Genomic DNA, 20,963 nt, shown 5'->3' with positions numbered 1-20,963 from the left:
TAAGAGACCTAGAGAAATGGCTGGAGGACACTGCAATGCCAGATCCACTGTCACTGCCACTGCCATAGCCAGCTCTTCCTCTGCTTGCACCTGGCAGGACTGCTCACCTTGAAGGCTTCCACTCAGCAGCTTGCAGGTTATTTCCAGTGATAGCCAGGTGGGAAGTGCCTGCAATGTGAGCAGTGTCTCCTGGTGGTGTCCCTCAGGGAACCAGCAAGATAATTATAGAAGGAGATGGTGAGGCTCCAAAGCTTCCTCTGCCATGAGGACTTCATCAATTTGATGCCTGATGAGATCTCTAGGACTGCAGAGGAAGGACTGCCAGAGGCAGTGCTAGAGAAGGAAGAGTACATGGGCTCCCACTAAAGGGGGAAGCTGGAAGCTTGGGGTCTTTGGCAGCAAGCAGAACTCTTCAACTCTTGGAGAGAAGGTTCCACTGCTGTGCACGAATCCTCTAGCCACAATGACACACGGGAGGGCATTCAAGCAATGGAGGTCCAGATAAGTACTAACATCTTGAGACAAAGGCGGCGTGACAGAAAACCTGAGGCAACCAAGGGGGAACTCAGGTGTACTTATGAGAATGCCAGAAGCACGGGAAACAAACAGGAAGAACTGGCACTCCTTCTGGTTGACAAGGAATTTGGTCTGATTGGGTTGACAGAGACCTGGGTGGATGACACACATGATTAGGCAGTGAATATTGAGGGCTACACACTTTAGAGGAAGGATCATGTCGGGAAGAAGGGAGGTGTGGCCCTCTATGTCAAAGAGTGGTACTCCTCCCTGCAGGTCATGTTTGAGAGCAGGGAAGGGTCCCTTGAGATCCTCTGGGTCAGGATACAAGGGGGATCAGGAGAGGGAGACTTGATGGTAGGAGTCTACTACAGGCATCCCTCCCAAGAGGAGAAGTGCGATCAGGCATTCTCTGGAGAGTTGACTGAGGCAGCTCAGACTAAAGACATGATCGTCATGGGTGACTTCAAGTAACCTGATGTGTTGGGAGGACCACTCGGCCACCTCCAGCAGGTCAGCCAACTTCTTGGCAGCAACAGGTGATCTGTTTCTGACAGGTTATTGAAGGGCCTACTAGGAGTAAGACCACGCTGGATTTGGTGCTGACCAAGGGGGAGGACATCACAGGTGACCTAAGAATTGGTGGTACTCTGGGCAACAGCAGTCATGACCTGATAAGGTTCACCATCCACCATAAGACTGGGAAATGAGTCAGCAGAGCAGAAGTCCTAGATTTCAGGAAGGCAGATTTTGGCAGGCTCAAGAGGCCGGTTGCAGGGGCCCTCTACAACCAGCAACTGGAAGATTTGGGAGTCCAGGAACGATAGTGCTTCCTTAAAGAGGCAATTCTCACAGCTTAAAAACAGGCCATCCCCATGCAGACAGAAAGCAGGAAAGGAGCCAGCAGGTATATTAGAGAGCTATTGGAAAAGAAAGAAGCATATAAGCAATGGAAGAACGGATCAGCTGCCAGGGCCTGCAGATACGAGACACGGAAAGCTAAGGCAGGCATGGAAATCAAGCTGGCAACCAGCATAAAAGACAACAAAAAGTCTACAGATACATAGGGAGCAAGAAAACATCAGGATCCACTGTGGGACCCCTACCAAATGCTCAGAGGCAGCCCACAGGCGATGCCCGCAAAAAAGCAGAACTCCTAAATACATACTTCACATTGATATTCCTGAAATCAAATGGGAGCTGTAATATAGAGAGGACAGCAGATTACATAAAATTAGTTCTGAACAAGTGAGGGATCTCCTACAACACCTGGATGCTTTTAAGTCTGCTGGGCCAGATGACCTGCACCTGAGAGACCTGAAAGAACTGGCTGAGCTTATAGCAGCACCACTCACCAAGCTGTTTGAAGAATCATGTTCCTGCACTTAGGATGGAACAGTTCCAGGCATCAGTATAGGCTGGAGACCAGCTGATTTAGCAGCAGCTCCACAGAAAAGGATCTGGGGGTTATAGTGGACAATAAACTGAATATGCGTCAACAGTGTGCCCGTGTTGTGAAGGTTAACAGCATGCTGAGCTGCATTAGTAGGAGTGTTACCTATTTGAGGGAAGTGATAATTCCCCTCTATTTGCCAGAGGTGAAGCCACATCTGGAGTACTGTGATGGTAGCAAATGACAGAACAAGGAGCAATGGTCTCAAGTGGCAGCAAGGAAAGTTTAGGTTAGATAGCCTCACTAGGTTAGATACCCTCACTGGGAGGGTAGTAAAACACTAGAACAGGTTACCCAGAGACGTTGTGGAATCTCCATCCTTGAATGTTTTTAAGACCTGGCTAGACAAAGCCTTGGCTGGGATAATCCAGTTGGGGAGAGTCCTGATTTGGGCAGGGGGACAGAATAGATGACCTCTTGAGGTCCTACCAAATCCTAGTTTTCTATTATGCCTTAAAGTCACCTTTTTTAAACTTTCAGGATAAGATTTTCAGAGACAAGCAAAGAACACTGACTTGTTATTGACTGTGCTTGGGTCTTAAATGCCTAATTCTCTCAGAGTGATAGTGAAGTATCTAATTGCCAATTTAAGCTAATTTCTTAGAATAACCTAACTCCAATTATCTTCTTAGTTTACTGCCTGTGTAGTCTTTCAGTACCAGCGGAGCCAGATATTCAGTATCAAACCATGTCAATTAGGTCTGAAGAGTGTGTTTCAGTTGGAGTAAAAGGCTTTCCAAATCTTAACAGTTGAATCAGAAAAGTTAATGTGGATCAAACACACATTTGAGTTATGACTTCTTAGACTCCAGAAATTCTAAAGGTTGGGCATATGATGTCATGAGTACGCATGAAGCCTAAAGTTTGATGCTAGCCTTCCTAGCTGCTACAATTATAATATGTAGAGTAAATGGATCTCAAAAAGAAAAATCAGTCAAAAATAATTAATTGTGGAAGGAAAAGCAACCCTCAAGCCCAATACATGTGACAGAATTGACAACAAATCATAAGAGGGGTTTTTTTGGTTGTAAGAGGAAAAAACAAAAACCCAACTGCTGAACCAAAGTGATAATCACAACAGTGGTGGGAGGGGAGGGGAGGGGAGGGGAAGGACGAGGGGGAGCGGGGGGCAGCAGAAGTGTAGGGTCTGGAAGCAGCAGCAGCAGTGGATCTGGAGGTGGTGGGAGGGATCCAGTGGTAGCAGTGGGTCCAGAGGAGAGGTCCAGGGCTATGGTGAGCCAAGCTCACCACTAATGGTCACCGCCATTGGCTACAGGTTGAAATTCCACACCCTGAATTTCCTGAATTCCACGGCAGGCCATGGCCCCTGACTTCAGGTAGCTTGCAAGTCAAATTACTTGCTTGATAAGATGCACTGGAATAATTCCAATGAATTATTGGAACATTAGCATAACTTCAAAATTTAAAACTTTGAGATTGTTAATAAGCTTTTAAATTCAAATAATCAATTTTGCTATATTAATTTATTTTGCATCATAAAAAGTTGAGCTGATACTCTGTGCAGTAAGACAAGTATTTCTGATTATATTTCACTGTAAACTATTTTCACAGATAAGGTCCTTGCTTCCCTGTCTCTCTCTTCCATATTCACAACAGAAGATAAAATAAATTTAAAGGAGAGTTTAATTTTTTTTCCTTCAGTACAGTCTCAAAAAGCCTGCTGTGTGAGGTAGAAGACGACTTGCAAATTAATAGATAAGGTGAAATTCTTTCCTTAAGGGCATGTCAAGATGATTAGTTTTTTGTAGAACAGGTCATCTGAAAGCCAAATTATCAGTTGGGATTTCCAGAAGACCTGATCACAGAAATATTTATGTTAATTCTCACTGCCTGAAATGTAAAGCAAAATACTATTACCATTTCACTACTAAAAATTGCAATAGGAAAAAGATGTTTCACAGCTAAACAAATGTGGAATAAACTCATTCAAAACAATTATATTAATATGTAATAATTCAAATTAAAAATAATTAAATCCAGTTAAAATACTTTGAAGTATTAAAACAACTTTCAACTCCTGAATGAGATTCATAGATACCAAGATCTGCTCTATAGCAGTGAAGCATTTGCTTACAGCCTCTGAATCTCTATCAAATCCTCTTTAAGGATCAGAGTCTCAGTTAATTAAACTTTGAATTGAAAATAAAAGAAGTACTTCAGATGTAGATCAGTGTAACGTACATTGGAAACTGGATATAAAAAGACACCTAGGATGTGCCTCAGCACAGCTGATCCCCTTCACTGGGCAAAATATAGTTTCATAGTTGGTAGGGTCGGAAGGGACCTGAGCAGATCATCAAGTCCGACCCCCTGCCATGGCAGGAAAGAGTACTGGGGTCAAACAACCCCAGCGAGGTGTTCATCCAGCCTTCTTTTAAAGACCCCCTGGGTAGGAGCCAGCACCACTTCTCTTGGAAGTTGGTTCCAGATCCTAGCCACCATGACAGTGAAGTGTCGCCTCCTGATGTTTAGTCTGAATCTACTCTCTGTCAGCTTGTGACCGTTATTTCTTGTCACTCCTGGTAAGGGACTCCCCCAATGCCTGCTGGTCCCCTCTGACTAGTTTGTAAACAACCACTAGATCCCCCCTCAGCCTTCTCTTGTGGAAGCTGAACAGGTTCAGGTCCTTTAGCCTCTTGTCTTAGGGCCTGCCCCGCTCCCCCCGATCATGCGAGTGGCCCTCCTCTGGACCCTCTCCATGTTGTCCACATCCCTCCTGAAGTGCAGCACCCAGAACTGGATGCAGTACTCCAACTGTGGCCTGACCAGTGCCGCATAGAGGGGGAGTATCACCTCCTTGGACCTGCTATGGATGCATGACAAGGTGTGGTTGGCCTTCCTGACCGCGTCTCCACACTGCCAGCCCATGTTCATTTTGGCATCAATAATGACTCCAAGATCCTGCTCTGCCTCTGCACTAATGAGAAGGGAGCTCCCCAGCCTGTAGGTATGCTGCTGGTTCTTCCTCCCCAGGTGCAGTACCCTGCACTTGTCCGTGTTGAAATCCATCCTGTTCTCATCTGCCCACCCCTGTAATCTGTCCACATCCAATTGCAGCCTATTCCTCCCTTCTTGCATGCCCACTTCTCCCCACATCTTAGTGTTGTCCGCGAATATGAACAGGGTGCTTTTTAGCCCCTCATCCAAGTCGCCAATGAAGATGTTGAACAGTGCGGGCCCGAGGACCGAGCCCTGGGGGACCCCACTGCTCACATCCCTCCAGGTCGAAAAAGACCCATCCACCACCACTCTCTAGGTGCGGCCCTCCAGCCAATTAGTGACCCATCTGACTGTGTAGGTATCAACGCCACAGTCTGCTAGTTTTTTAGTGAGGATGGTGTGAGAGACAATGTCAAAGGCCTTCCTAAAGTCCAGAAATACTATGCGACACCTGCAGTCCAAGGATTTTGTCTCACACTGTCCACACATTGATCCTGAGGGAAAATGGACATGTTTCCCACTTGCAGAGACACACCCCAGAGCGATCTCCAGGGCATGTCTCTGTAGACAGGGAAAGCTGGGTTTCCCCCTGGGCCTGTCTCTGTACGAGGTGAAACCCATGCAGGTGCTCCTGGGCTACAATAGCCTGATCCTGCATGGGAATTCCTGGGGTGGTGGGGGGCCCCTCAAACCCCAGGAGCACCTGCTTGGGGTGGCTGGAGACAGCTACAGGCTGCCTGTGCTCTCACACCATAAAGCTGACAGACATGTGCTGCGATATAAGCTGCATATACAGCAATATATTCAAATTATGTGGGACAATTCTTCCAGGTTTGGTCTCCTGGTAGAAAAGCTTGCCCAGAGCCACTTGTATTGATATTTGAATGCTGAGACCTGAAGAGTGGGGAGTTTGCAGGGCTGACACTAAGCCAGAGTGGACCTCTGTGCACACATATAAGTTTGCTCTGCAGACTCCCTTTCAATGACAGAGCAAAACCCTTGCCTGATTCCAACTGCCAGGAAACTGGGTACACCCCACTACAAAGATGGTACAACATGAGAGGAAGCAAGAGCTGAAGTCATTCTTGTGGGAAGAGTATTAGAAACTGAGTGACCAAGAGGGAATCTAGGGCTCCTGTTACTTTAAGGGGGGAAACATTCTGGATAAAACTCCAGGTGAGGGGAGACTGCACATAAAGGGCTGTAGGAGAGCTGGCCACTAGGGATATATAGGCTACAGGCTATGAGACAGGCTTCTTGCTGCCCACCCAGATCCTATCACAGTGTTGGTGATTTCTCAGTCTACTATAAGAGCCCTGCACAAGAGGCAAAGTACTGCTAGAGCAGCTAGATCAGCCACTACAGGCTACAGACCAATCAGCAAGCATAATTAGAGAACACCTGTAGCCAGCTCACTGAAGTCACCTAACCAGAAAGGGACAGGGCCTGGGGACATAAACCCAGGCCTTGAGCCAGGGCAGTCACTTTAGCCCTAGAGGCAAAAAGGGAAAGAGCCCTGCTGCGAGATGGCTGTTGCTGGATGACTGACTGAGACCCCACCAAGCCTGAGAACAGCAAGTAAGGAGCTAAGGTCTAGTAGGGGACTGAGGCCCTGAATGAACAGAGATGTGGAGCAGACAGCCAGGGGGCTTAGATTTAAGTTACAGATAGAGTGCTAAGGTTGTGTTTGAATTTTAGTTTACTGCACCCTAATACAAGTGCAAATGTGATGGTGATGCTTTATTGCAGAGCTAATTGGTCTACTCCACAGTAAAGCACATGTACAGGTGCACCCAGTAAGAGTAAGGATCTCAGCAGAGGGGTATCTATGTAAAATAGTATGTACTATATAATGCATACACGTGTACAACAGATACACAAAATTCTAATTCCTCTTAAGATTTCTTTTTTGCTGTTATGCTGCACCTTTTTATCTTAAGTGATATACTGTTACCTAAATCAAAAAAAAAAAAGAGCAGCAGGAGCATCACAAATATTCTAAATTGCATTTCATAGGTTTCATTTATCACCTACACATATAGAAGAAAGGAAAAAAAGATCAAGTATCTACCTGCAACCATGTCACCATTTGGTCCGTGCCACTGGAATATTGGATCAATCAGTTCTGAAACCCGTAGCCGATTTGTCACACACAGAATACGGGGACTTTCATGATTCAACCTGACATAGACTTTGACTGAAAATACAATATATGATCATCAGTAGCAAATATTTCTTAGGCAATATAAAATGTCTGTACTACAAAAATAAGCTAATAAAGTGCAGTCCTTTTTTTTAAGCATAACCCCAGCGGGGTTCTGATTTTGAGGTTACCCTACAGTCTCCGTCACCAAAAAAAGAAATACTAAAGACATGCTCTTGCCTTTTGAAGTGAAATGGAAAGTTTGGGGATTTTTTTTTCTAATTTTACTAAATATTCTTTTCAATTATAACCTCTCAATTTCTTCTGTTTACATCATGCTTTTATTTTCTGTAAGAACTGCAGCATATTTCACCATGCTGTCCTTGGAAGAATGGAATGTATCTTGAAATTTATCCAAGAGGGTCTCTCTTGCAGGATTCCCCAGTGTTTTGTTTTGTCTCCTTTATGGTTCAGCATATAAGTCACTGCGGAGGACAGCAAGCTGGTCCGCAGCTTCCAAGGGGGCTGCAGGGCCAGGCAGATGACCAGCTGGTCCTGTTTGTAACCAGCTGGGCTGTTGCAAGCAGGGGATGGTTAAACTCTCTAGGCAGGGGGAGCCTCCCCTGGAGGGGAACCTTGCTAACCCCAACTTGGGTTGCAAGTTCCCTGTAAAATAATGACATGATTGGGATTGGTCTCTGATTTTAACAATTGCATATCCTGCTATGCATGCGTGGCATGGCAGTATGTGCAATTTTGGAGATAAGATCCTATCACTACATTATTTTAAGATATGCCAGAGGCCTCAAAAACAAATCCGAACCTGTTTGTGAAGCAAATAGTGTGGCTTTTTGCTTAGTGGAGCTCAATACAGTGCCCATCAGTTATTACAATCTCACTCAATAGAATCAGCCACCTACTATTAGAATCAAATGCCAAAAGCATTGTATAATATGCTTTTTCAACTGTATAACACAGCCCTGCCCTGTTACTAGGGGTGGTGGAGAGTCTAAGCAGCCCTACACCCCAGACCTGGGAGGACTTGCTGAAGGCTAGGGAACCATGTCCTGGGACATAGTGAGTCTTCCCACAAGGAAGCCTGAACAGGTGTGGCAAGTGAGAGAGAGTTAGCCACGTGGGCCCACAGGGGGAAGGATAAAAGATGCTGAAACCTGGCTGGAGCAGGTTGCCTATAGCGTGAGGCTGTCATGGGTTAACCCAAAGGGTTTAGAGCAGGGCTCTCTTCTGTTTATTTGTTTGCTTGCTTTCTTGGTTTGTTTTGTTTGCACAAACCAGCAGGCTCTGCAAAACCTATGAAAGATAAGAGACAACCAGAAGTTGAAGCCTGGGAGAACCACTGGAAGGCCGCTAAGTAATAGTTTATTTGTTTAACTTCCATTGTTTGTTTTCCATTACTGACAAGCCTGGGGTGGAGCAGAAGCAATGGCCAAGGACCTACTGTTCAGGGCCCAAGCCAGCAGCAAAAATTAAACTGGTCGGCTCTACCAGCTTGACCAACATACCCTGCTGTGGTCTGCCCAGAATCTCTCATAACAGCTTACACACTGCTTATTAGCATCTTTATTTTAACAGCATATGCTTTACACAGAAATAGGTGCTCATTAGAATTGAAGCCTTAAGATACTTTAACATTGGTAGTGAAGAATTGCTTTAACATTGATCTAAACAATATACCATATGCTTTCTGTGAAAAACAGGAATGATGGACTTATTTTAATTAAAACTAATGGCAGACATTTCTCCCCCACAAAATAGAGAGTTCACACTGAGTTTTAAAGTTAGGCCCTTTCTAGCAAGGGGTATCTCCAGACTATATTTTATAACATGTGTTAAGCTAAGGCCCAACTGCTCCATGGAAGTAATGCAATCAGGAGAGGACTCCAGTGCAGTGCAGAGGTGGGAGCCTGATAAAGCTGTCTGTCAGGCTCCCCGCCTCTTTACTAAACCAGAGCCTTGTGTGGCATGGTAGGTATGATTGCTGAGACTGGAGAACATATCCCAATAACACGAGTTCTTCCAGTGTACAGGGACCAGCAGGTTGGGTGCCTGACAATCAGCTGATTGTCAGCTGGCTTCAGGGACTGTGGGGCCATTCCACCCATCTGTAGTCCTCTGAGCTGGCCTAGAGTCAGCTGACTGTCAGACTGGGACTGCCTCTGGGCTTGAGCACCACAGCCATCCCAATCTCCCATCCACTGGCTGGGGCCACCCTAAGATTCAAGTCCTGGGGTGGTCCCTGCCAGCTGATAAGCAGCTGATCAGGACAGCCCAGGGTTCAAGCCCAAGGTCCACTCCAATCTGACACCAGCTGGTAGAGACAGCCTTGGGGCTTGAGTCCCACATCCATCCCCACCAGCTGATCAGGACCAGCCTTGAGCTTGAGCGCTGAAGTAGTCCCTGCATGGTATGCCATATGTTCAAATTATGGTGCCGTGCAAACCAGCCACAAAGATATTGTGTTTTTCAAGTACTACCTTTGTGGGTTGTTTGAGATTTTTATGGCACTAAAAATTCTGTCTGTATGTGGCCAGTTGCTATTTCTAGTGCAATTAACACCTTAATTATGTCAGAAACATAAAATATGCCAGGGGCCTAACTTTTAGTGTGTGTGTGTGTGTGTGTGTGTGTGTGTGTGTGTGTGTATTATAAGAATATCAAAAAATATTTAATTTTATTTTAAAATATGTTATAAATAGACTTGGTAATGACTGTGTTGTTAGCTAATCACAGTTGGGGCAGGGCATTGATAGGGAAATTGTGGAGGTGAATTGCATTAGGTGAATTCCATTACAATTTGTGGTGAATTCCACTATTCTTATAATTTATTTGTATAAACCTAAGTTAAGATGGGGTGATCAGTATGAAATTGGTGGTAGACAGTTGCTAACAGAAGTACTACACAACACTGAGGAACAGGCTGGATCCTTTAACTAGCATATTTCAGATTTTTTTTAATATTTGGTTTATTACATGGTAATGGAAATCAGTAACTATATTTTAGAGTTATCTAGATGTCATTGAAACACACATGTAATGTTAATTATTTTAACAAAAATTTTGTTGGAATATAACAGACACTGAAGTCCAAATGCCACATGTATAGAAAAAGTTTGATGTTTCATGTTCTGTAACTTCAAAGAAAGCAGTTTTTCAAAGCTGTTGCAGGACACTGGGTATCTGATATACCTATTTTATCTTGAAGAAAGACCCTTGTAGTTAAATTATGATTGGTTCTGCATAAGTTCGAAAACCTTGCTCCCATTATCTCTGCATGGACACTAGGCCTGTACTTTAAACAGTTGCAGCTGGCTCTTTGGATGGGTTATATGAAGCACAGCAACAGTGTAATGCTACCTACAGAACTAGGTTATACAAAAGATAGGGGCAGAGCATTGTAAGAATATGACCTTCAAACTATTTTGTAATAATCCACCCAGTTGGCCTAACCCTGTGAGGAAAGCATTTTGTAACCCAGTAAAGAGTGGTAGACTTTCTAGTCCACTGTTCATCCTCTGAGTCCTTGGAGAAACACTAGCTGTTATATCCCTGAACACATCATGTGGCATAATATGACCTTTATACCATATAACATATGGGAGGAAAATTCTTTTGAACAGTGTTCTAATGAAGCTTCTCTAATGTATTTATTTTTCAAGCATTTTAAAGTACTGTCACTGAAAAATCATTTTATTATATTTTAGGGAAACATTTCACCAATATTGTTTTAAACAACAACTATGATGAACAGAAAGTTTATCAATTAAGAATGTTGCATACTAAAAGGAAAGAGATATTAAGAGTAAGTAAATAGAGCAGTCCATAGCTGTAATCCATTTATAGTTTGCATATCATGGTCTTGAGTGAATTTGATAGCACAATGACAAAACCATTTATAAAAGTGACAGATTACACAATTAACATTAATGTTTAAAATATGAATACCAGGAAACGTAGTTGATCCCACTATTTTCATGTCCTTGGATTTTTCATTGATACTTCTTGAGAATCTCTCTGAAGAATTAACTGTTAAAATATAAAATATATTCTGATATTAAAGCAGACTTAAAATTACCAAGAAAGCAAGTACTGAGCTACAGCTTAATGTAAAAATTTCCAAGATTTGTTCACCAACAGATACAAGGCACTCTTTTTATAAGTTCTTATATAAAAGTAACCCCCATTAAGGCAATCTGAATTAAATGAACAAGACAATGATATAGACATCTTTACTCTGAATGACATAAGCACATTCTTAACATTAAGTACATTCTTACATATTACACAGGGGCACAGTATGAATAATATGTTTTGGAAATGAAGTGCTACTAAATTCAGAAAAGTTATAGACGGGTGCCTCCAATCTAAAATTGTATTCTAGGTGAAACTCTTCTCTCTCCTATCTTTCAATCAAGCTACTTCTGTGCTGCCTAAAAAAATCAGCAAGCAGGCAAAATGCACAAGAATACAGGAGAGCCAATTCCACTTCTCTCAGTTGCCATGCTGAGTACAACAGCATCAACTGCAGAGAAAATTCTACTCTGTCCCTTCACCCATGGGGTACAGCAGGCTCAGTACAGATAAAATAGTTTTTTTAGAGGCTAGCTCTCAAACTAGTAAGTACATACTGATCATGTACTATTCTATTCTTAAGATCATTTGAATAAAGGAAAGACTGACTGAAATCCTGGAGTTCTTAAAGGACCCAGATTTTGATTAATTTTAGCTCATAAACTAATAGACCTACTTGTAAATTCTCAGAAAATGATAATATATTTAAATACTCAGTGCAAGTCTCCAAAGAGGATATAGTACATATATATATATATCTAACAAAGAGACTAACTTTAAATATAAAATTGAACTTGACTGTATATATGGAGTTACTATTAGTCTCCCTCCATACAGCATGCCATGTAGGATAGGAAGCTCTCAAAATTTCTGAGTGACAGGTCTTTTGGAATCTCTTAAACTCTGTGTTTAAATATCACACCTATTGTTGGATTTCTTAATACTGAATCAATATTGAGTCTTAACTTTCCCTTCAGAGCTAAAATCAGGCTTATTAAAGTTATTTTAATTTGTCTACATTCTGGATTACAAAAGAGAGAATCAAATTTCATGAGAATTGCACAGGTATGAAAAACACTTTGGAAAGAGAAGGAATGTAAAATGAGTCATTCTAGTTCAAATCAGACAAGAACTTCTCTTGCATATTTCCTGAAAAAGAGTTTCAAAATGTTATTGTTTTTGTCTCCACCCACTGTTTGAAAACAGCATACCCTACAATGAAGTAAGGCAGTGGTGCCCAACTTTTTTGTTGTGTGCCCAGGATGGGTGGCACCAGGTCCATCTGTGGGCAAATCCAGCTGATAGGCTTGATATAGCACATGAGGACAGCATGGCAAAGACCTACTCCAGTTTCGGGAGGGAGGGGGGTGCACAGTCTCCCCCACACACATGAGGATTGGGGTCAGAGATAGAACTGCAGCAGCCTCCATCTGGACACACAGGGGGTTGAGGGGAGTGAAGAGCAGCCCGGCCCTGATCTGGATGCACAAGGGAGGGAGACAGTGGTGACAGCACCCCCCCCCCCAATCTGGGCATGGGGGTGGAGGGGTGGGGATGACAGAAGAGCAACCTGGCCCCAACCCCGATGGGACAGGGGAAGATCAGCCCTGATCTAGAGATGTGGAGGGGGAGGGGCAGGGAGCAGCCTGGCCCTGATCCAGACGTGAGGGGGTGGGGATGAGGACAGAAGCAGCTCAGCACAATCCAGACAGGTTGGGGTGAGCCCAGACCTAATCCAAGCACTGCAATGGCCAGGGTGGGGCTGGATCTGGCCATGTGAAGCCTCTACCACTCTTCCGCCACCAAATTTTCCAATGCATGAGGATACCCACAGGCTGGATGGCATGGCTGTATGGGTCAAATCGGACCCACAGGCCAAGGATTGTACACCGATATAAGGCAACATACTGTAATTTTTCAAAGCATTTGGGAACTTGTCAAAGAAGCTACAGATATTAGTAGTAATAAGAATGCGAAGATCAACAAAAAAGAAAGTATAGAAAAATATCAAAACTATAAATATCATTAATCATGATTATATTATCCTTCGTGTGTGTCTGTATATATGTGTGTCTGTGTATGTGTTGTGTTGGTTCTTTTTTCTAACAGTTTACCATTAAGAGCCAACATTAAAACAGTTTAAATATGCAACACTATAACATATACCAATCTGTACTGTATAATTTTGCCACAATACTTGTAAAGTAGAAGTACTGATGAAGGAAAATGGTCATGGTATTGAGGCACCTGTCTGAGAAATATGAAACATGAGTTTATTTCTCATCTTTACCTTAGATTTTCTGTGATGGTAGGCAAGTCACTTTGGGCTAAATTCAATTTCACTTTTACCACACTTAAGTGGCACTTATCTAGCAACAATTTTTAACACTCATACTCTGTTTAATTTATGCTTCTGAATCTACTCAGTAGGCTACACTATGGCTGCATATGTCCTTGTATGAAAAAGAATCACCCAGGGAATGTGAAACGCTTTGTAAATCCTGAAAATTTTAGTTGCAGATAAATCTGGGGTTTAGAAGGCAGCAGAACACTCTTCCTTTTAACTCAATAAGCTGGGAAACTAGCTCAGAGAGCAAGAGATGCAGTTTGTAGCCTCAACTGACCCCAAAGAAATTTGAACCTGTTATCTCCCACTTCCCAACAAAATGCTCTAAACACCTGGCCACTAGCTAGGTATTACCCCTAATCTACAACTCTCCTTTTGAAGCTGGCCCACTGGAGTGGGATGGAGTAAAACAAGCCAGAGGGAATGTGGATTATTAAAATGTTTGCTGCTCCATACAAGAAGGGCAACCTAGGTCCTGGCCTATGTCCCAGTATTCCACTTCTGTTTATCCCTTTTAGCCAACCAATAGTAAGGCAAGATACAGTGGGCCAGCTTCAAGAGAAGTGCTGGAGAGTAACTTGGGTAATGTGTAGTCCATGGCCTGATGGCCACAGCATTTGAGTAGGAAACTGGAGATGCAAGTTCAAACCTCCCCTGGATGAGGATAGCCTTGAATCTAGATTTCCCATTCCCTGGATAAATTCCCCTATGCTACTACTCCACTTTACTTCCAGCAGACACAGATGCAGGACAATCCTATTCCAACACAAATTAAAATAGAATTTAAACTGTGTAAGTGACAAAAAATTGCTGTTACATGGCTGCATACTTGCTGGTTTGGCATGTAAGTATGAAATAGGACTTGAATAATTGTTGCTCTGCTTCTGATTCTGATCTATTTAATAAGGCTAATAATACTTCTTTACATCATAGTCTGGCTATCAAGATTTGGGGGTAACTAAGACCCTGCAGTGACACAGTGGCAAGATAATTACAGGTAAGTAAAAATAGCAGAACTGTATGAACAGACAAGACATGGTCATGTAGTAAATAACAGACAGTCTTGATTCAATATTTTTCATTAAAATTTGGGAGTAACAGAAAAGAACCAGATTCAAAGTTTGTGCTTTTCAGCAGATGTTTTGACCTCAGTGAAATTATGCCAATTTATATCAACTGAAATTCCCACCCAGAGACTACATAGATTTTTTTTTTTAATTCTTTTTACCTCTGATATGTGAAGTGTAATCCAGACAGGACAGTAAGACTTTGGTCCTTGAACTATTTTGGAACTACATGTGTCCTCATGAAATATGCAGATAACACTAGGCTGTACAAGGTATACAGAAGAGGACCAAATTATTATACAGGGGTCACATCCATTGTATGTATATTAATGCAATGCAATAAACTCCAGTGCTTATTGAACCAGGGTTTACTGCTCCTGGGTGCTATGTTTACATGCGTGCTCTGGACTGCAGCACATTGAGCCAGTCTGGAGCAGCCCCAGCTGGCAGGGGGTCCAGAGGGTCAGCCTGCCAGCACAAGGCTGCTCCAACCCAGCTCAACATGCTGCAGATGGGCTGGCTAGAGTGCAATATTGCTCCGAAGTAAGGCTAGCCAGCTGGCAGCCCCCTTCATTGAAGCACCCTCATGCCCCAGCCAGCCGCATCTGTGTCTACATGTGCACTGCTGCAGAGTAAAACAAAACAAAAACAAAAAACTCTGCAGCAGGGCAGTACTTGTAAACACAAGTACTACCCTTGTGCAGGGTTAGTTTCCTCTGGCCTAACATGAGGCATTTAATATGGAGCTAATTAGTCTACTCTGCAGTCTTGTGTAGCCTACTCTACATCTTGTGTAAACATGCCCAGGAAAAATTAGATCATCTTGAGGAATGGAGCATTAAAATGGTCTGAAGTTTATCAGTAGGAAGTCCAAAATAATACACTTGGAACTTCGGCTTTAAGATTGGATGCACAGACTGGCGATAACTGAGAAAGAGGCACCTACGTGTAGTTGTCATTCACAGGATGTTCTGAGTTGACATGTAATGATAGACAAATGCAATCAAAAGGTATAATAGGCAGAGTACATTCTGTAGTGACAAGGAGGTATTTGGTACCATTGTATAAGACATTATAAGACCCCCTTTAAAATCCTGTGGCCAGCTGTGGTCACCAATGTTCCATAACAGTGAACTTAAACTGGACTGGGTTCAAAGAATTGCCACTACTATGGTTAAGGGAACTGAAGACCTTTCCTTATCAAAGAAGTTTAAAGGAGCTTGGCTTGTTTGATTTAGCAAAAGCCAGGTTCGCTTATTGTTTACAAGTACATCTGTAGTTTAATATTAGGTCAGGTGAAGACATTTTTTAAGCTGAAAGACATCAGCATAGGATCAAATGAATAAAATGGTTAAGGGTGAATTTTAAATTGGAAATTAAAATAGGATTTCTCTCTGTCAGAGGAATGAAGTTTGGTCTTCTAAGCCAAATAATGGCAGCAAAAAACCTGAGTCACTTGAACTTGATATTATGGAACATGGTAGAAGTCCAGTGACCTATGCCTCATGACTTTTGTTGGCCACCACAAATGCAGCTGACTTCTGAGGGTGGTGTCTGGCCATCACCTTCCTCTGAAGCATTCAGACATCAGTCACATCTAAGGCTCCAGCAATGATCCTGCTAGTACCCAAAAAATTGGAGGATCCAATTACCCACTGGGGTCAAGAGGTATTTTTCCCCTCCCCTAGATCAGGTTGGCAAGTGCAGTGTGTTTGTGGGCCAGTAGTTACCTTCCTTGGTAGGACAGGGCATGGTGCTTTTCTTAGGATCTTCTGAGCATATATTAGCCAATGATTTCCATGTAATTACAGTAATAGTACCCTCATCTTTCCATTTCTACCTACTGCATGTTATAAGACATTATGTGTGTTTCTGGTATTCTAATTGTGTGTTTAAACTTTGAAATGACCATTTTGGGGATTCCTTGGGTAATTTAATTGCCTGTGAAAGTATAGGACTGGACCTGATGATCCAAGGGACCTCTCTGTTTCCTCCCTAATGTTTTATAGGGTGCCATGTTGATTTAAGTGCCCGAAATAAAAAGTAAAAACTTTAAGATAAAAATATACTGAGAGCAATATTGCTATGATCACAGTGAGGGATAAGTCTTATGTATCTGTCAAAAGCTACTAAAATTCATACAATGAAAGTTTTAGACATGTATTGCTAAAATGATTAGGCAATAGAAACAGAAAACCTGAAACCTAATATACTATATTAACAATGAAACACTTCTAAACTGCTTCAACATTAAAGCTGGTGGAAAAAATATTTCTATAATATCTTTAACCCAGAGATGGAGCTCTTGAACCACTAACAGAAAAAGAACTGAAGAAAGTAGGTACTGGTAGTAGCTTACTGCAAGGAGATACGAGGGCGCACACAATTTCTACAATTATTTTCTGTTCTAGCTCAAAGACAGAAAATCTAGATCAAAAGAACCACTATGAAACCACATGCTGTAATTTAAAAATTAACCTGAGCATTTGTTCCTTCAATTGTCTGCAGTACAGCTTAATCATTTTAAAATCCAAATATGTAATTATACCTACTTGTGAAGCCTAGCCTCACATATTGCATGCCTCTTTTGACAACATCTGAGCCATATTTGTTTTCAAGTTTTGTCCCCAGATTTTTTCAGGAATCCTAGTTTACTTGAATTCTTCTTCATACCTCCTAACATCTATGCACATAATCCTCTTTCTACTCTAACTTTGTTCTGAACAGACCATGTGTTATATTTAATTAGAGAAAGTATGAAACAAAAGTAACAAGGTCATGAAGTACTACAAAAAGGGCAAAGAAGGCGAAGTAGGAGATGGTGCAGGAGAGGATTCAAAATCTGTCATTTTCATCTTTGAATTGCTTATTAGTATCTCTTCCTCACCAGTGTAACTGGTTTTTAAATTTTATCTCTTCTTAAAAGATGAAATGGAAGTTCAGAAACAATTTATAAAGGAGCCTAGTTGCCTTATAAAATCTTTGGGATATCTCCCATATAACAGAAACACACAGGTCCAGATTCTTTACTGCTTTGCATACGATGTTATTAAAAAAAGGTATATGCAGCACCTTTTCAAAAGGGGAATGTGTCATAAGCTGATCCTACCTGCACAGAAGCCATTATGTTCTAACAACTGCATATGGAGAAAGCAATACAATTTAGCAAAACTGTTTCAACCTGATAAACCTGCTAATGTGGGATTAAGGTTCTGACCCAGTAGAATATGCCAGCATTCTCCTCTGGTAGACTTAAAACTTTCTGATATTTTGCATCGGTATAAATATTACACAAACATACATGCCAGAGGTTTATAGACTTGTTTTTGAGTTCTTCTCTGGAGTTGGAAATTTGAGTCCTAAAAGGAAGTATCTTACAGATTCCCTGCTCATACTTTGCAGAACAGGGTACATGGAGACTGCACACCTCCGCAACACTTCCTCCATACCCTCTCTGCCTCAAAGACACCAGAGCTAACGTGCTGCTGACAGTTGCTGTCTGTGCAACCTTGGGATTGGTGGATTTTGTATCGCCAAGGAAAAATCCATCCCAGTTCATATTAACTGGATGGGTCAAACATTCACTGAAGAGGGAATCCCCACAGAGCTGAAAGAACGAAATGTAATGAATGCAGGATGAACTACATCTCTTGTCCAGATTTAACCTGTCCCAAATGAGTGATGTCCTTTTCCAGGGAACAGGGACAATGACATGCATGCTCTCCAATGAGACCACAACTGTGTTTAAAAGACCAAAAAGAGTACAATGATTAAAAACCAGTTATATAATGTAAACCCAACAAATTTATTTAAAATTTTTCATTAATTTGAGTCTCAGAATGAAGATTAAAATAGCAGATTTAATCATCTTTAAAATATTTCACCAAAAGATAAAAATTGTTCTGAAAACGTTATTGCTAGGAAACAGCCTTTACAATGAGCTTTAAATAATTAGTCAATGTATTAGCTAATAAAATAATGTATTGCTACACTGTTCATCTGGCATAATTTAAATGAATGTATATAGCAAAGGATGTTCTATAAATGATGGGAAATGTTGGCATAAGACCAAATTGAGTTCTTATGGTAACTGCTGCTGTTCTTAAGTAATTAAATTCTGAAATAATTACTGCAAAGAGATATCTGCAGCCAAGAATTGTACAAAAACAAGGCTGCTGACTTAACAGACTTTGTTTCACTTAATCAAACTTACATTTAAGTATTTCCTTTGTTTTCAGATATTTAAATTACAATTGACATTTGTAAGCTGCCTGATGAGGGAAACTGCTCAGCTAAAATTTTGTCATAGAACTCTTATCACTAGAAATATAAAAAGCCTGTGGGGGAAGGGGGAAAATTGGAAGCTGGATTGCAGCTTTCAAAACTGCATTTATAACAGTTTAACAATGGTAAAATAATTACCAATTTTTTTTTAATTATGCCTTGACCTTTCTCTTCTGACTATTAAACTCACTGCTAATACAGTTCATAGACAAGGTTAGAGTACATTGCATGACACTACAACAAAGCCACTGTTCCAGCTGCCATCACTTTTAATGAAAGAATACTCTTCCCTCCCCTCTCCCCAATGCCTCAAATAGAACAAATGTAATTGAGGCATTTTTAAAGATGACTCCCAGTTCAAAGAAGACAGTGTGGACTCTACACAAGATGCTGATCCTGCAGTTGTTACTGCACAGTCATTTAGTACTTGCATACATAATTACTAAAGGACTGCGCAAGTGTGCCCAGTGGTGTCCCCACATGGCTTTGTGGTAATGCTGACTGTGCAGCAGCTCTTACTACTGCGCAGTAACATTATGTCATGCTTCCTGCCATGTGATGCTACTGTGCAGTAGTAACGAACTACTACAATCTCAGGTAGATGCAGCTAAGGGGTACCATTTTAGCAACTGAATGACCATATATAGCTTTCCAGTTTCACTTGGGAGTGCAGAAACTCATCCTTTCAGCACTTGCTCAGCTCCCAGAAAGCCTGTTTTGAATCAAAGAGTGGGGAAGGAATGAGACGTCTATTAAAATGGAAGTGTTTCCTTAGCTTTAGAAGGAAATGGATCCAGGCTAGAGCCGGCCTGGCACTCCAAATCTCATCCGAGTGCCTGGAGGGGAAGGGGGGATCTGAGGATCACACCATGGATTGAATAACCCTGTGGTCAACTCCCAAATCATGAACAGCTCACAACTGCGCTGCCCTGCCTTGGATGAGGGGGCGGGGCGGGGCAGACCCCTGTCCTGTCAAACACACCCACCAGCCCCCCGGGCTCCTGCAGCCGGACCCCGCCCCAAACGGGGGGCGATGGTGACGTCACCACCACCCGAAGGCGGCAGCAGCGCCGGCGCCGCCCCCTTCCCCGACCCCGCCCCGGCGAAGGGAGGGGAGGGGAGAGGCCGCTACCTGCGGGCGCGGCCTGCAGCAGGATGGTAAGGAGGAGCGCGGCGAGGCGGATTGCTGAGGAGGGAGCGGCAGGTGCCCCCCGGCCCCGCCTCCTGCCCGCCTGGTGCGACATGGCGCGCTGCCCTGCAGGTTCGTTAGCGGCCTCGAACCCCGACAACCGGCGTCGCCATAGTGATGGGGCGGGGCTGCGTCGCGTGCCGGCGCGTGCTGAAGCGCTGGTACTGCTGTTGCGCATGCGCAATCAGCTGGGCCCGGCGGGCAGCGGGTTGTTTGCGGTCCGATTCCCTGCCTGAGTGGAGCTTGCCTTTCCTAGGAGCGTTCTCCCACCGCTCCAGCTTAGGGGTGTTGGGAGGGAGGGCAGCAAGAGAAAGGACTCTGGCAGGCAGTCCCACCTGTCCCGGGCACTTAGGAGTTTGCAGACCAGGGTGCAAGGGCTGTTGTACACCTGCGTGACCGTCTGTAAGGGTTTTTTTTCCCCTTAAAAGGAAGCCAGAGGCTTTTCCTAACTTGCCCGGAGCCCAGGGCTCAGCTCTTCCCTTTCATATCAAAGCAAAATCTCCTATATCATCATTGGACCCTGCATTCATCTGCTGTGCACTAGATGGGTGTTTCTCAACCAGTAGGTCACAACCCAAAAGTGGGTCACAAGAATATATGAACGGGTCACAAACACACTTAAAAAAATGGGGCAACAAACATTAAAAATGGATTTTTCTTCAAAGAAAAATCATTGGCAATCGGGGCTTTCCTCTTGCAGGCTGGCAGAGTTCCCCCTGTGTCCCACATACGGGGCAGCAGGTCAGGAGTGAGGGGCACTGGGTTTAAAATCAGACTTTATTTCAACTTGTCTATATTCCATGTTAAAGTAGCAATAATCAAATTTCATGAGAATTGCACAAGTCTGAAAGAAACATCATTTAAAATTAGTCATGCTAGTTCAAGTCAAACAAGACTTTCCCTTGCACACTTTC

General features: G+C 42.9%; 1 protein-coding gene across 1 annotated transcript in view; it reads right to left on the bottom strand.

Moving 5' to 3' along the window:
- The window catches only part of ZPBP (zona pellucida binding protein), a 48,834-nt gene extending 28,730 nt beyond the window's left edge, over nt 1-20,104 (bottom strand). The window contains exons 1-3 of the mRNA XM_090049778.1: nt 19,993-20,104; nt 11,037-11,117; nt 7,002-7,127 (exon numbers count right to left, since the gene is read on the bottom strand). Coding sequence (XP_089905904.1) covers nt 7,002-7,127; nt 11,037-11,117; nt 19,993-20,104 — 319 coding nt within the window. The remainder of the gene's footprint in view (nt 1-7,001; nt 7,128-11,036; nt 11,118-19,992) is intronic.
- Between the last annotated feature and the right edge of the window lie 859 nt (nt 20,105-20,963).

Source organism: Crocodylus siamensis, chromosome 5 (assembly GCF_052110815.1).
Source record: "Crocodylus siamensis isolate JL-2025a chromosome 5, ASM5211081v1, whole genome shotgun sequence".
Lineage (NCBI taxonomy): Eukaryota > Metazoa > Chordata > Crocodylia > Crocodylidae > Crocodylus > Crocodylus siamensis.
Note: the sequence above shows the minus strand (reverse complement) of the source record. Positions and strands in the feature narration are given on the sequence as shown.